Source organism: Phoca vitulina, unplaced genomic scaffold, assembly GCF_004348235.1.
Source record: "Phoca vitulina isolate PV1807 unplaced genomic scaffold, GSC_HSeal_1.0 scaffold3, whole genome shotgun sequence".
Lineage (NCBI taxonomy): Eukaryota > Metazoa > Chordata > Mammalia > Carnivora > Phocidae > Phoca > Phoca vitulina.
In genome coordinates, this window is record NW_022589706.1 from 54,239,897 (window position 1) to 54,256,398 (window position 16,502).

General features: G+C 40.2%; 1 protein-coding gene across 1 annotated transcript in view; it reads right to left on the minus strand.

Moving 5' to 3' along the window:
- Window positions 1–14,170: 14,170 nt before the first annotated feature.
- BTC (betacellulin) overlaps window positions 14,171–16,502 on the minus strand; it is a 39,205-nt gene continuing 36,873 nt past the window's right edge. The window contains exon 5 of the mRNA XM_032398408.1: window positions 14,171–14,279. Coding sequence (XP_032254299.1) covers window positions 14,171–14,279 — 109 coding nt within the window. The remainder of the gene's footprint in view (window positions 14,280–16,502) is intronic.

Sequence of the window (16,502 nt, forward strand, 5' to 3'; positions counted from 1 at the left end):
AGCTCAGCTGTCCACAGCAGTAATTCCCTCACTGCCATGCCCTTCTGGAGCTTCTCTCACTTCCTGCCGCATTTGCCCCACTTCTTCACTTGTGTACCCCGGAGCTAGTTCCCAAATAGACAGGTGCTCCCAAGCACTCATGTCGAAGTCTGCTTTTAAGTGAGTTGGACCTAAGGTACTCGGGTATCCTCTTCTCGGCATCAATGTAGCTGGGAAGTAATATTAACAATTAAATTATTAGTAGTATTCATAATTAAAGAAAAGGAAGTTGACATTTCTGAGGGTTGCCGCAGCCCCAATGCCTCTCTCTGGTTCCATCAGAGAAATAGAACCTCCCCATGCAGAGGAGTTTTACTGCAGGGAATTAGAGGCCTATACAATTGGAAGAGCTGGGGAATCTAAAGTCAGGAGAGCTATGGCTAGAAGCATGTGATTCCCCGGAATGCACCTGAAAAACTCTGCAAACCTTATGTCTGTCATCTGGCCAGACATCGGCTTACAACCGCCACCAGAGAAAGACATTTGCAAATTTTGTGCGCGTTGGAAGAGTCTCATCTGGAACTGTAAGAGGAAAGGGCTCCTGGAAAACAGGATCCCAGGTGTCTGCCCTGCAATGCAGAGGGGAGTATAGAAAAGGAGGTGGGAATGCTGAGATTACAGCAGATAATCCGGCACACACAGGTAGAATGCACTGGAAGCCTGACCTCAAGCAGTACTAGATAAACACTGGCCAATTCTTGTTACTCATTTTCTTCTTTCCCAGACTCCATGAGGACCACTGAATATCATATCATTTGATATAATCTAATCATGCAGAGAGGTGCCAGGTCCACCATTTAAATCAGAGACTTCTATAACAATAAGCCTGTACTAAACTTATATACCCCATTGCCTTGACTTGTCCAATGCCCTGAGCTAGGCTTTCAGCCAAGTATTTATAAAAAACACCTTAGCCTTTACAAAACCTCTTTTGAATCAGCAATCGTTTTCACCACCTTACCCCACGACAGCCTCTATGACCACTAATACCTGAACCTGGCTCTTCTTACCAGGTGCTTTATTTGAGTCCAATCACTGTGTTGAGTATGCAGTTGTGCGAAGACCTCCAGTCATCTACTAAGAGCTGACTCTTACAAACGTTACTCTGAATGGGCCCCATGCACGTGGGTTGAAAAGACAACTTCCTATATTATGTAGAGAAGAGATCATTGTTCTGACTGGTTGAAACCTGACTTTTTCTTAGCTTCATCCCTGTGGCAGATGCTGCCACCAGTCACCCACTCTTGCTTATGTCCTTCCCCTTTCCCCTTGGGTTTCTTTACAGTGCACTTTCTTTATTCTCCCCCCATCTCTGGTCACCTGCCTCAGAATTCAGCCTCCGAGGTCAGCAGAACACACAGCAGGAGGGCAGGAGGATGCCCCCCAGACAGCACGGGCCACCTACCAGAACAATCCAAGGACCCACACGAGGCCGAAGTCCCCTTCCTCACCTCCTGCCCACCACCTTAGTGAGAGAAACAGGAGGAGATGGAGGGCCTTTGAGAGCTTGAGCTTTGTATTCGGAGGGGTCCAGGAAATTTCTGGATGGAGCTCTTTACATTACTCAGCTGGGCTAAATTTAAACCAGATTGGACATTTAATTAGTTTGTTTTCTCACTTACTAGCATATAAGCATTCAGGAGAGAAAAACTAATTAGTAATGAACCAAATTAATTTATTGGATTTTTTTTCCTGCACAACCAATTTGGAGCGTGAATGGCATTTTTTCTACTAAAACACTCAAATTTGCATTTCTTTTCAAGGATTTCACAGCACCTCTGAGAGCTAAGACTGCCACTCCATATTCATAGCTTCGGAAATACCAATCACTTGTGATTTTACATCTTGGCAAAATCTGTAAGCTCAGCCCTGGTGTATAATTTATATATTGCATCCACCAGCAAGACACCTTAGCTGAGATGTCCTATAAGCAATCTGAAACTCAGTGAACGCAAGGTGGAACCTGTCTCCCTAACTTCAGGACCAGTCTCACTTAGCCCTTGCTGTCACGAACGGGGCATTTCTACAGCCCAGTCTCCCTTGCTCACAGAATCAAAGGCACCTCTGTCTCCTCCCTTTCTCATCTGTCCCCAACTGCTTCTTTTTTTTTTTTTTTTTAAGATTTTATTTATTTATCTGACAGAGAGAGACACAGCGAGAGAGGGAACACAAGCAGGGGGAGTGGGAGAGGGAGAAGCAGGCTTCCCGCTGAGCAGGGAGCCTGATGCAGGGCTCCATCCCAGGACCCTGGGATCACAACCCAAGCAGAAGGCAGATGCTTAATGACTGAGCCACCCAGGCACCCCTCCCCAACTGCTTCTAATGTCAAATCTAATGCCAAGTGGATCTTGGTTTCACCCCTTATCTCTCCATTCCCACGTTTACATTATTACTGCACCTCAAGCAACTGTACATCAACATGCAAGCTTCTCTTCATGACCCCAGCATCTATACTCTTTAGTCCATCTCCAACACTCTTGGACGATGCTTCCTGAAGCTGTTATTTCATGATGTCTTTCTCCTGCTTGAGGCAAGTCTTTTTCTTGACCTGGACTTGCCTTGAACTTCAGGTCTACATTCCCTGTTGTTTGCTGGCTCTTCTGCAAAGATGTTCTCAGAGTCCTCAATTTTTTTAAGCAGAAGTCGCCCTGTGGACTACCTACCCCCAAGCCTCCACCCCTGCCTCCTCCTCCTCAATCCAGATTTCAACTAAACACAAGAGATGCCTGATCATGAGTGTGGAGCTCTCAGTCCTCTCTGCCTCTTCCTTCTCTCACATCCCCAAATTCAACAGATCACGAGATCATGTTGATTCTCTTACCAAAATGCCCTTAATATTTATACCTCCCTATTCCAGCTCCTGTCATTTCTCCTGTCCTTCAACTCTCAACTTTCCAATTTACCCTTCACAATGCCTGCAGAATCATCTTCCTAAATGATATATTTGCCGTGTCACTTGCTTGCCCAAAACGTTTTGTCCTTCCCATCCAGTAAAGTCCAAGAATTCTTAGCATGACGTGGCAGGTGCTGTATTATCTTGTCCTGTCCCTACCCAACAGCCTCCTCTTCAACGCCCCATGCTCCACTCTCCCACACTAAGGTTGTCAGACTTAGCAAATAAATACAGAATGCCCACCTTGACAGCATGTTTGGAAATACTTATACAAAAAATGTTATTTTTTGTTTATCTGAAATTCAAATTTGACTGGGTGTCTTTCACTTATCTCACAACACCTTCTCCAAATGTGCCCTCATTCATAAATCCATGTGATCTCGTCCGTAATGGTTGTTCTCTTCAAGGGGAATTTTCCTCTGCTCTCTCACTTATTGATCTCCCATCCATTCCATAGATCTCTTACCCATAGAAGACATCCAGCTCCTCTACCTCTTGGGGCATAGACCTCATCTGCAGTGAGGTAAACCCAAGACCTCCCTCTCCCTTTTCCCTAAGGTGCTTTCTCTATTTTTTTTAAGGTTTATTTATTTATTTGAGAGAAAGAGTGCATGCAGGGGAGAGGGGGAGGGGCCGAGGGGGAGAGAGAGAGAGAATCTTATGCGGACTCCTTGCTGAGCACAGAGCCTGACTCGGGGCTCAATCTCACCACGCTGAGATCACCATAAGCTGCTCTTTATTAAAGAGAGAAATCTTTGTGACGTAACTCAAGGGATACAGGTGGGAGGCAGAAATGCTTGTCTAGAATGATAATGCCAAGTTGTTCATTTTCAAAAATAGCATAAAAATTTCATAATAACAGGGACTCATTTCTTTGGGAGGGGCATGGTAGAGAATAAATTCTTCTAGTGACAAAGTTTGCTTATTTAGATACTTAATAGAGAAATAGCAGAAATCCTCCTTCTTTCTCCACCTTGCCTGAGGAGGGGGTAGGAAAGAAGCCAGCAGACCCTGAGATGAAGCCCATCCTTTCTTGTGAAAAGACACAGGCATTCTATGGCTAAGGCTGCTAAACTTGTGAGACCCCAGAAGGACCTGAGGACACTGAGATCTGATCAAGGAGGAATGGGATCCAGGGACAGGAAGGGGAGAGCAGACTTGAGGGAGAATACTGTGAGGGGAAGTAGAGAGGAAGACCTTAGGGACTGGAAGACCCTCTGAAGTCCTGGGATGGGCCCGATTGAGGCCAACTTCCTCCCTACCTGTTCTTAGCTTGAACAGTCTGGAGATAATTGCTGAAATCTCTTCAGGATGGAATGGGTCTGCAATATAGTTAGTACACATTCACTTTCAGGCAAAGTAGGTGAATGTCCTCCATCTCCTGGTCACAGGCTGGCCAGCCACCTCTTCAAGGTGGGCTGCTGAGCTTACTCAGAGCATCTCCACACAGACAGTGGAAAAGGGTTAGTTTGGTCTCAGCTTGAACCTCCCAATGGAATGTCTACACTTGCCTACCACATCCCACTCATTCTTCTAGGCTGAGATTAATGTCACCTTTTCTAAGTCTTCCCTAACCACCACAATCCCTAGTACAAACTAGCAAGGTATTCTTTGTACATGTAAAACTCTGATCCTCTCTACTAGAGAACAAAATTCATGGAGACATGGGCTAAGTCTAGTCCATTCATCCTTTTATCTTGAGCACTTGGCACTATGCTATACATATAGTAAATGTTGAATATTCATTGGGCAAATGAATGAATTTAATCTGATTTTTCTTATAGCTATTTGTGTGTCTGTCTTTTCTCCTACTTGAAAAATACGCTGTCTCTTGTTCTCTTCACCCTCCCTGCACTTAGGACACTTTTGTGTGTGTGCCCATTATCAGCTTTTGATAGTATTTAAACAATTGAATTAGGATCTGAAAATGATGAGTTTGATTTTAAACATATAACTGATGTCACAGGAGGTGATAATTTACCATGAAAAAAATACAAGATGCTGCTGTACAAGTGTAATGCTCAATGTATTGGAAAAGCTTATAACACTGATACCTCCTCTATGGTTTCTACAAAATGCTACTTCTTAGTTCTCATGAACATCTGCCTAGTCCATGCCTGAATGGTCCAAAATTTTGGATTGGTGGGGTTTAAATTAATGAAGTTCCATTGAATTCAAGAGACTTAGGCAACGTGGAATTAATTTTAATTATAAAAAAAAAATCCTTAAAATTACATCAGTTTGTACAAATTTTACTAATTTGTAAAGCCAGATTCTTCCCAGGTTGTTTACCTCTTCATATCTTTTGTGGTTTGAAAAATTATTTTGGCCCCATCAAATTAAACATGCTCCACTAAGAGCATGATATGCATATGTTAAGTTAGTGTGGGTGCCATATTGCTCAATCAATATGTGTTTTATTACATAATAAAGTCCTTTTCTCTTATTTTCAGACATTTTAACTTAAGAAAAAATAACTAAGCTTGATAAACTTGGCTGAAAGGTTGAATTTTAAAAACAAACAAACAAAAAATGAATCAGCTGGTTGCTACAGAATTTTCTCATTTGTCTTCTGGTTCAGTTGTTTACTTTTTAAAATGTTTCAAAGATTTGTCAACCATAGTCTTAGTAATCATTTATTTAGCCAGTTGGCAGAGTCCAGAACAACACATTTTTGTCTCTTTCCATTTGAAAGGTAGATAATTTCAGTGTACTTTTCTTTCAAGATCTGAGATACCAAAGTTAAGAGGCAGATGACAAGGATTTACCAGTAGTATGATTTGGCAGGGTACTTCAGCTTCCTGAGCCTTAGATTTCTCATCAGGGAAATGGGTATCATAATTATTACTGGGCAAGCACACTGTAGACAGCAGTCCTGACAGGTTACTCCCAGTCCCCGACTCAAGCTATTTTTAACACTTTCCATGATGGTCAGTGTTTGAGGAGTGAAGTCCAACCCCATCTCCAAAAATAACAAACTTATCTCAGCACCATTTCAAAAGTATTAGGCCTTGAGGTATTTTCACCAGCATTGTAATAATTCTTCTTTAATTTTTCTTATTGGGTATTTTCTAGGAGGGAAAGAGGAAGAATCTGGGGAGAGAAATGAAGCAGTTTCATAGGGCCAGTCCCTGAATTGGAATTCTTCACCTCACCATGGCTCATGGCTTGTTCAGACAAGAGTAGAAAGACATGCCTCTCCAGAGGGATCATGAATCCTGAAAAATATAGAAGCCTTCACTGCATCAGGGCAGTGACTTAACTTCAGAAAAGACTTCCTTGTTTTTTATAACAGTATTTTGAGAACATCATCACCATTGTCACTATTATTATTGATCATACTAATAATAACTAACATTAAGTGAACCCTGACCCGGAGAGTGTTTAAAACATTGCAGGTGCTGAGCTAAGCATTTTGCTTGCATTATGTCATCAAATCCTCTCAGCCCACCCTATTTATTGTTTATTTTCACCCTGCTGCTGAGAACATTCATAGGGTGAAGCAATCTGCCGAGGGCCTCACTGTAAGTGAGATACCTAGGAGTGAAGCCCAGGTTTGTCTGAACAAAAATCCTGTGCTTGTAACCTTTGCATTTTAACAGTTCGGAAGCAAGTTTCCCCCATTCCTATGCCATTGAGAGAATGATCAGGAGCACTGGTTTGGTTAAGAGTTCAGATATTTTGAAGTTCAGAGTTAGGAAGAAGAAGGGTGGAGGTCCAGTACCCAAGACTAGATTATCTTTAAGAGTAAAATAAACAAGAACAAACCAACCTAGGAATGCAGGCTGGTGCAGCCACTCTGGAAAACAGTATGGAGGTTCTTCAAAAAGTTGAAAATAGAACTACCATACAACCCAGCAATTGCACTACTGGGTATTTACCCCAAAGATACAAATGTAGGGATCCGAAGGGGTACGTGCACCCTGATGTTTATAGCAGCAATTTCCACAATAGCCAAACTGTAGAAAGAGCCAAGATGTCCATTGACAGATGAATGGGTAAAGAAGATGTGGTATATATATACAATGGAATATTATGCAGCCATCAAAGGGAATAAAATCTTGCCATTTGCAACGACGTGGATGGAACTGGAGGGTGTTATGCTGAGCGAAATAAGTCAATCAGAGAAAGACATGTATCATATGACCTCACTGATATGAGGAATTCTTAATCTCAGGAAACAAACTGAGGGTTGCTGGAGTGGTGGGGGGTGGGAAGGATGGGGTGGCTGGGTGATAGACACTGGGGAGGATATGTGCTATGGTGAGCGCTGTGAATTGCGCAAGACTGTTGAATCACAGATCTGTACCCCTGAAACAAATAATACATTATATGTTAAAAAAAAAAAAAAAAAGAAGAAGAAGAAGGTAGCAGGAGGGGAAGAATGAAGGGGGGAAATCAGAGGGGGAGATGAACCATGAGAGACGATGGACTCTGAAAAACAAACTGAAGGTTCTAGAGGGGAGGGGGATGGGAGGATGGGTTAGTCTGGTGATGGGTATTAAAGAGGGCACGTTCTGCATGGAGCACTGGGTGTTATACGCAAATAATGAATCATGGAACACTACATCAAAAACTAATGATGTAATGTATGGTGATTAACATAACATGATAAAAAAATAGTAAAAAAAAAAACCAACCAACCAACCAACAAAAAACACTGTATACATGATTTCTTTTTTTTTTTTTAGAATTGCTAGTTTTAGTTCATTGAGTAAACAAATGTTTTTAGGTGTTAAACAAGAATATGCTAGAAACAGGTTTATCAAAATTAGTTTACATATTGCAGTATTTCAAAAATCGTTTTACAGGGTAAGTCAGATAAAGGTTCTTTCTCACTTATTACTAAAACCCAGCATATGAAAAATCATTAGCCAGCTTGGATCTCAGAGTTTCGGAATATTTTATTATTCTGCACACATCTTATAAAAATAATTACACTTGCCACAGCGAGCGATATTAAGGAGCTCTGTGTTTGTGAAGAATTTTGTTTGTTTGACTTCTTTTAAATAGACCAAAGGAGAAGAAAAAAGAAGACTGCTCTCGAGGTACCTCTGTTGCACGTTTACTTTTGTGTAACTTAAACTTGAGTAAGCAAAGTAAAACATGGAGGAAAGTCTTAAAACATGTTTGGTTACCATTGTTTTTAAAATACAAGTACTGACTGGAACTGTTGGCTAAACATACCTGGAGATCCACATTTTGAAATTTCCAATAACAAAAACATTCCTCCTAATTTAGCTCCTAAAAATAATTGCTGAATCAATTTTTGAAGTTATACAGTTTATTTAGTTTCCTAATACAGAATTTCAGATGACTTCAAACACCAATAGCTGAAAGGTCCTGGGGAAGAATTAGTTTACAGAAGTGCCAACTAGATGTTATTATAAGATACACATTCCCAGGACTCAGTAACATTAGCAAACAGGCAAGAATAAAGTATTTGCATGTTATGTTCTGGCATTAACGCTCAGCTGTCAAAGATGATCACATGGGAACAGGTTCCTTTTCAGAAAAATTCTTTGAAACATAGATGATTCTTTGAAGAAGAACAGATGCCCAGATGTAGCACCCTATTCATTAACCATGACAAAAAAAAAAAAAGGCATAAACCAAGATTTTTATACCAAAGAAACATGGTTATACTTCTTTTGCTCTTGATAGTCACTATTAAAATAAGTAAATTATTTGGAGATCAAGGGAAATCTGTTAATCCTTCCACAGAATGAGTTCTTCTGTGAGTGCTCATCTTGAGTTTCATGCTCCAAGCCAGTGACATAGATTAAAAGTCGAATTAATGATAACATCCTCTGGATAACATAACTTCTTGGGTAGTCCTTGTTTTAAATTCCATGCTGTGAAAGATTATACCCACTGGAATATAAGCTCCATGAGGTCACAGATTTTTTTTTTAACCATTTTCTTCACTGATGTAACCCCAGCACCTAAGATACTTGGCACTTAGTAGGCATTTACTAAATATTTTTGAATAAATGAATGATAGCAATGCCCCAGTGTGTTTAGGCTCTCATAACAAAATATATGCAAAACATACTAAAATGAACGTCTCCTTGAGGTATCAGCTTGGTCTTAAAGCCATGGCACTGAAATATATCCTGAACTTCCTTCACAAAATTTTGCACTGACCAGAGGTTTGTCCAAAAATATGTAACCCAGAGCATTTTACCCCATTCTCTGTGTAACTTGCCTACTCCAGGGGAAATGGGAAATGAGAAAGGCCCCCATAATTCACCTCAGGAAGGAAATCAAAAGTTCGTCCCATTTCAGCCCATCACTTAATAATATAACATCATTGGAACCAGGAACATCTCACCCATCAGCTCACATGTCCATGTACTCTATCATATCATGCCCAGGGCATTCTGGAACTAAGCAGAGAGCCTTGATTTGTTCTTTTCTCTTAGTCCCTGTTCCTCCACTGCTAGAACTTTCTAAGAAATTCTATAGAATTTCACAAGGATCCAAGAACTATCTGGCCTGGCCCAGAATTTGGGTCAGAGACCTTTATTTCTCAGGGACAGTCATCAGTTTGGATGTAACATCCTTCAGGAGCCTTCCACAATGCCTTCTAAGCTGGTTTAGTCATCCTCTTCTCGGATCTCATTTACCTGGAACCTCTCCCAGAGCACCAAATTGTATTGAAATGATCAGTGAGTAGCTGTTTCTCCCACTAAATTGTAAGCTTCCTAAGGGGCCATGTCTTATTCCTGCTTAGCATTTGTCATAGTGGCCGGCACAGTGCCTAGAACAGTAAGTATGCAGGCAATGCTTGCTGAATTCCATGCCACCTGCAACCATCCTTTAGAATGGTTGTATGGTGAAGATGGAATATTGTTGCTAGAAATGTTCCTCTCCTACAATGGAAAGCACTATTTGAAAAACATAACTTGATATTCTGTTTCAGAGAGGATGTCATTTCTGTTTTAAGAAACTTGTCCAGGAGTGCCTGGCTTGTTCAGTCGGTTCAACATCTGCCTTCAACTCGGGTCAAGTTTCTGGGGTCCTGGGATCGAGCCCCGCATCCAGCTCCCTGCTCAGTGGGGAGCCTGCTTCTCCCTCTCCCTCTGCTGCTCCCCCTGCTTGTGCTCTCTCTCTCTCTCTCTCAAATAAATAAATAAAATCTTAAAAAAAAAGAAAAAGAAACTTGTCCACAATCTCATGATGCACCAGATTTGGTCAGGACCTTGGTTCCACGTTCCAGAAATCCAAATAGAACTAGCTTAAGCCAGATGAAGTATTTATTATAATGATAATATGTCTCCTAGAGCCCACAGACAGGAACAGAATGAGGCTAAACTTTGAGAATTACACATGATGGGGACTCAGACTGTCAGAAAACTTGAGTCTCACCTCTGTTCTCCTCTAACCAGCTTCTCTTGCTTTTCTGGGCCACATGGGGCAAAACATGGCCAAAATAGTTTCAAAATGCACATTTTAATGTGCAAAGAACCCAGAAAGACTAACTTCTGTTCAGGTTCACAGTCCCCCTGGGAATGACTCCAATTCACCCAGCTTCATGAAGTTCTAACCTTAGACCAACCAAATGCAGCTATTTGTGGGGTTCAAAAATATGGCCAGCCTGTTGGGCAATCTCATAGGTGTCCACCACACTTCCAAATTCGTTAGTTTCTAAGAAAAACCTATAATCAAAATGGACTATTTCAAATGTATGAATGGTAGTCTCTATAAAATATAAAGTTGTTTTTTTTTTAAGATTTTATTTATTTATTTGACAGAGAGAGACACAGAGAGAGAGGGAACACAAGCAGGGGGAGTGGGAGAGGGAGAAGCAGGCTTCCCTGGAGCAGGGAGCCTGATGTGGGGCTTGATCCCAGGACCCTGGGATCATGACCTGAGCCGAAGGCAGATGCTTAACGACTGAGCCACCCAGGTGCCCCAAATATAAAGTTTTTTAAAGCAATAATCTGCAAATTTCTTTCTCTTAATAATCATGGTATCGATAAAAAATTTCCAAATAAATATGCTTGCTTTGTTTTAAAAATAAATTTATTATATAATAATGTTGACAGTTTACAAAAACATCATTTAGAACATGCAAAACAATTATAAGATACGTTTTTTAAAAGATATGAAAATCTTTGAAGTTCTTTCTTGATATCGGACCTACTAAATTTTAAAAGACACCATTTACATTTTAGGATCAAAACAACATTCCCAAGCCTGACTTGGCTTGAGAGATTCCATTGGTCAACTAACATCAGTTCAGGGAAGAAGAAACATTTACAGCATTGTGTTTTGTTTTTAAATGCTATAACAAGCGTTTCTTTCAAGCACTTTGGTATCAAAGAACACCGAGAAAAAGCAAGGGCATAAATGAGCCCAGAAGAAGACTTTTGAAAAATAAAACATACGCAGCAGGAATCCATTGGATATAATCCTGTTTCAAGGATGGCTATTAAGTCAGAAGGAAAAATAGATTTAGAAGATGATTAGTTGTTTGGCTTAGCTCTTAATATATTTGAGCTATTTCTGTGAAGACAGCCTCATTCTCACTCAAAACACGATGTGTGATAGGTAACATCCAAATTCATCTTTGGTCTGAATTCTCCAGTTTACTTTGTGTATGAAGTCTACACTGCAAAGTAAAATCTGCTAGGATTCTGGAATAAAAGCTGCTTGGCTAACATCACAACAGCAAAAGTATAGCAATTTGGGGACATCTTCCATCAGTTTTTGTAAATTCTCGTCAATGTAGAAAGTTTCATATTCTATGGAATATTGGCTAAATGTAGATTTAGCTTTTTCAGTTTTAGAAGAGTCTTTATTAAATATGCTATGGCGTTGAAGGAACATTTGGCAAGATGGTCCCAAGTAATAGATGCTTACGGTCATGATTTCATTGCATCAACATCCACTTGAGAGCAATCACAGGTACTGTTTTTTGGAAGAACAAAAATGAGGCTATGGTCACAAACAATGTGTGCCTGGGCTCCGTTGTGGTGTCACTGACCATTTCCCAGGAATAAACAGCCTCTTCTTCCAGGGCTATCTTTTATCCCTTAGTGAGCATAAACACTTACCTAGGCCTTAAAGACTCTCAGGCATTTTCTTTCCATCTTTATTCATTACCCTAGCTATGGAGCAAATCTGTTTGCTTTACTAATGTAAGAATTTATTCATGCCACGGAGAATTTATAAAGGAGCAAAGAAACATAATAGAAGTCAATGCTGCGGAAAACATGATGGTAACAGTACCGTATATATCCAGGACTCTCCAACCTGAGTTTCTGCGGGAATATAGCCCCAGCATCTCAGAGTCACGGCAAAACACAGTTTAGTATAAAGTCTTTGGTTATATAGGTGAGTTGGGTTGTACCCACTCTCATCAACAAAAATGATAGTTAAGAACACAAACTAAAATTGAGTAAATCTTGGTTCCAATTCCAGCTCCATCAATTCCTAACTCTGTAAATCCAGGTTGTTATTTAACTTCTTTTTGTCTGTTCCATATATGGGAAATGAGGATCATAAGAGATATCTCATAGGTTCTTAAAAGGATTAAAGGAAATGATGATATACTTTAAACTCTTGGTCCATGTAAGTGCTGGATAAATGGTAGCTTTATTATTAATTCAGTTCCTAAAATCTAAACTCCTTCCCACTTTCCCTTTTTGTTTGACTAGTAATCCTGGTAACAAAACTTTAAGTGGAAGTTGATTAAACTTTCTTAACTGAGTGCTTTTTCCCAATTACTGAACAATAATAAAATTACTTATTATTATTAAAATAATAAAAAACACAGACTAACATTACAAACATAAAGTAAATATATCATTTAAAATTCATTTCTCCTGGCTATTTTCCTGAGACACATTCTGTCCATTTTCAAATGAGCAAGGCATTTTGCAGCTTGCCACCAGCCTGGAGGTAACTTCATAGCCTGTAAGAATAAGGAAAAAGACAGCAAGCTAGTTAAAAGAAATGTACTATGCAAATTAAAAAAAAAAAAAGTTTAGAGCCAGCATTTCTGGAAAAGGAAATTCTTTCTACTGCTGGTGGAGCAATGAGAGTCACTGCTCTCTCTTGCTGGAGGTGAACAGGAAGCCTGTGGATCATTGTTACTGCTATGACTTAAGAGGAACTAGCCAAGGATGAAGCCAACTCTTGGATACGTGAGCAGAAAAAGAGAAAAAATGTTTCCCAGTGTGGGAGCCTCTGGTTCACCCAAGTGTGCAGACTACCTTCCCTCTGGACTGCCAGTTCATGTGAGCCAAAACACGTCCTTCATTTTAAATCGGTCTGATTGGGTTTGCCTCAATCACAGCCAAACTACCCCAGCTAGCTGATGGCACTAGCCATCCTCCGATTGTCCCCTTGGAGCCTTTCTCTGCTTACCACCCCCCACACTCTCCACTCCAGGAGGAGGGGGCTGACACATCACAAGGGCTCCCTTGCCTCCCAGGTGCTGGTTGGGTTTGGCTAATGGGAGGCGCCTGTTGAAGATCTGAAGGCAGGAGGTGAGAAAGTTTGGGGTGTTTTTTCTGCCTTTCCTCCTCTTCCTTGTTTTGGTTCCTGCAGTGGGTACTTTCGTCCACAGATACAGCTCCTACAGAGTATAGGTCCTCTGGCGGCCAGCCTCTCAGTGCCAAAGTAACCTTCCCCAGCCCTTTCAGGCATGGGAGAGGGGCAGCCTCCTGCCAGTGTTAGACTCCAGGAGCCTCGAAGTTCCTGTGGGTTCCTCAACCCTGCCCTCCCAATCCCTCGTCAAAATCTCCTTGTTGGATCCTGCTGGCATCCTAATTGATACAACATTTAAAGAGCTTAGAACAGTGTTCGGCATAGGGTAAATGCTCAGTTAATGTGGTTATTATTAAAACATGGTTATTGCTATTTTTTTTAATGTGAGATGTATAAACTAAAAATACCTCTTCTTTGTGCCCCAAAACGAGGACGAAAAAGTATAAACTAACCACCACAACCATGTAGAATTAGAAAGCAGGTTGATCTCAGCACACTAGAAAAAGTATATAGAAGTCCTCTTTCCACATGCCTCTCAATGTGGTAACACACAAAAGAAAGATATGAGAAAGTCTTTTATTTGGCTTCGGATTCTATGAAAAAAAGTTATTTACTTTTAGATGTTTCGAAGCACAATCAAATTCCAATCACTGATTTACTAGGTAAAGTTAAGCCCCATTTCACCAGGTAACTGTCACCTGAAGAGTATCCCATCTACCAAATTCATCACACTCACCATTAAGCAATACTAGTCTCTTGAATATCTTCATTTATTGGAGTTATATCTTTCCCCAGAGTTTCCATTTCTTCTTCCTTCTTCCTTCTTTTACGACGCTTCCGAAGAGGACTTGGAAAACAAAGTGTCAGACATTAGTATGGGCCTGTTATTCATGTGAACACAAAATCGACCATCAGGAGGGCCTATGATCTTATTTCTAGACGGTTAAAAGTTTGTAGGTTCCTTTTTTTCTTAAATATGTTAGGTTCTCTCTTAACCTATCTCTTTCTCCAGGCTCAAATGATAGCCACAGTAGGCCAACGTAATGAATAGAGTAGAGTTACTTAAATAGAAAGAATATGGTACCTGGTTGTTGAGGAAGCTTGGTTAGCACAAGAAAAATTTTCAGAACAAGTTATTTTATAAAACTGACAAGCATTGTTTAGTGTGTGAATAAGAAATAGTACAAATTGGAAACAGACATAAGAAAACCGAGAGAGTGAGGATAGCCTATGGATATGTTAATTAAGCTTATAGATACATTAAAAAAAAGTGTTAGATACTCTGGACAGAAGTCCAGTTTCTTAAAGTGTAATTCAAAACCGATGTGATAAAATAAGCCATTTCTCAGCTCTACCCCAAAACTGGTGTTATAAAAACTCCTTTTTACCATAATGCAGGTAAAAAAAATGTTAAATATCTTTCCATTTTATAACTACAAGGAATCTTACAGATTATCTGGTTTAATCATCCTGTTTTATAGAAAATAAAATGCCAGTTTAAAGATGTTAAGAAGGGGCGCCTGGGTGGCTCAGTCTCAGTCGGTTAAATATCTGCCTTCAGGTCACGCCACGATCCTGCAGTCCCAGGATGAGCCCAGCGTCAGGCTCCCTGCTCAGCGGGGAGTCTGCTTCTCCCTCTGTCCCTCCCCCCCACTCTCATGTTCTCTCTCATTCTCTGTCAGTTAAATAAATAAATAGACCTTAAAAAAAAATAAAGATGTTAAGAAGTTTGTCCAAGTTCTCAAAGAAATCTAATAGCAGAGCTGGGATAAAAATAAAAGATTCTAGACTTCTGGTAGCTACACTAAAGTTTTTTTGTGAAGAAAGGAGTCATGAGACATCCCGTTTGGGTGTGTACAGTAGCCCAAAAGTGATTGTAGCAGTTTAGGAGGCTAGACTAGCTTCTCAGGGCAATGATATAGCACTTTATATATTTTTTAAAAATTTTATTTTTTCATTTGACAGAGAGAGAGAGAGCACAAGCAAGGGGAGCAGCAGAGGCAGAGGTAGAGGGAGAAGCAGGCTCCCTGCTGCCGAGGGGCTCGATCCCAGGACTCCACGATCATGACCTGAGCAGAAGGCAGACGCTTAACAGACTGAGCCACCCAGGCACCCCAAAAATATAGCACTTTAAAAAATGGCGGTTTACCATATTCTGTTGGAGTCCTGGTCTGATACAAATTTTTATAGCTTTACAAAAGAAATTAACTTAAGAATTGTACCAAAACACTCTGTCTCAGAGGAAAAAAATCAAGGTGTTTCTTGATTCTCAAAGTTGTGGTACGCAATGAAAAGGAAAAACAGTGTAATCATCTTTTGTAAATAAAATCTATTATTTTATTGTGGCCAAGGGGGGGAAAATGTTTTTGTGTGTCTGTTTCTACCCTCCTAAGTTACTGTGTCATGTACAATTTAAGATAATAAAAGTCTTGTTGAGCCTAATAACAAACCCACATAAAATATGACTGACTTCAAGACTCCATAACTGGCTTTTTTTTATTAAGATATAATTGACATAGAACATTGTATTAGTTTCGGGATACAACAGAATGATTCAATATATGCATAGATTGCAAAATGATCACCAAAGTAAGGATAGTTAACGTTGGTCAGCATACATAGTTATAAAATTTTTCTTTCTTGTGATGAGAACTTTTAAGATCTTCCCTCTTAGCAACTTGCAAATATACAATCGAGTATTGTTCACTACGGTTGCTACAACATACGTGACATCCCCGGGGACTTATTTATCTTACAACTGGAAGTTTATAGGGGCACCTGGGTGGCTCAGTTGGTTAAGCGTCTGCCTTCAGCTCAGGTCATGATCCCAGGGTCCTGGGTTCGAGCCCCGCATCGGGCTCCCTGCTCCGCGGGGAGCCTGCTTCTCCCTCTCCCTCTGCCTCTCTCTCTCTCTATCTCTCATGAATAAATAAATAAAATCTTTAAAAAATAAAAAAATAAAAAAAACAACTGGAAGTTTATACCTTTGATCACCTTCACACTTTTTGTCCACCTTCTTTTTTTTAATCAAGAGATTTATGCATATTTTATTTTTAATTATAATAATTAT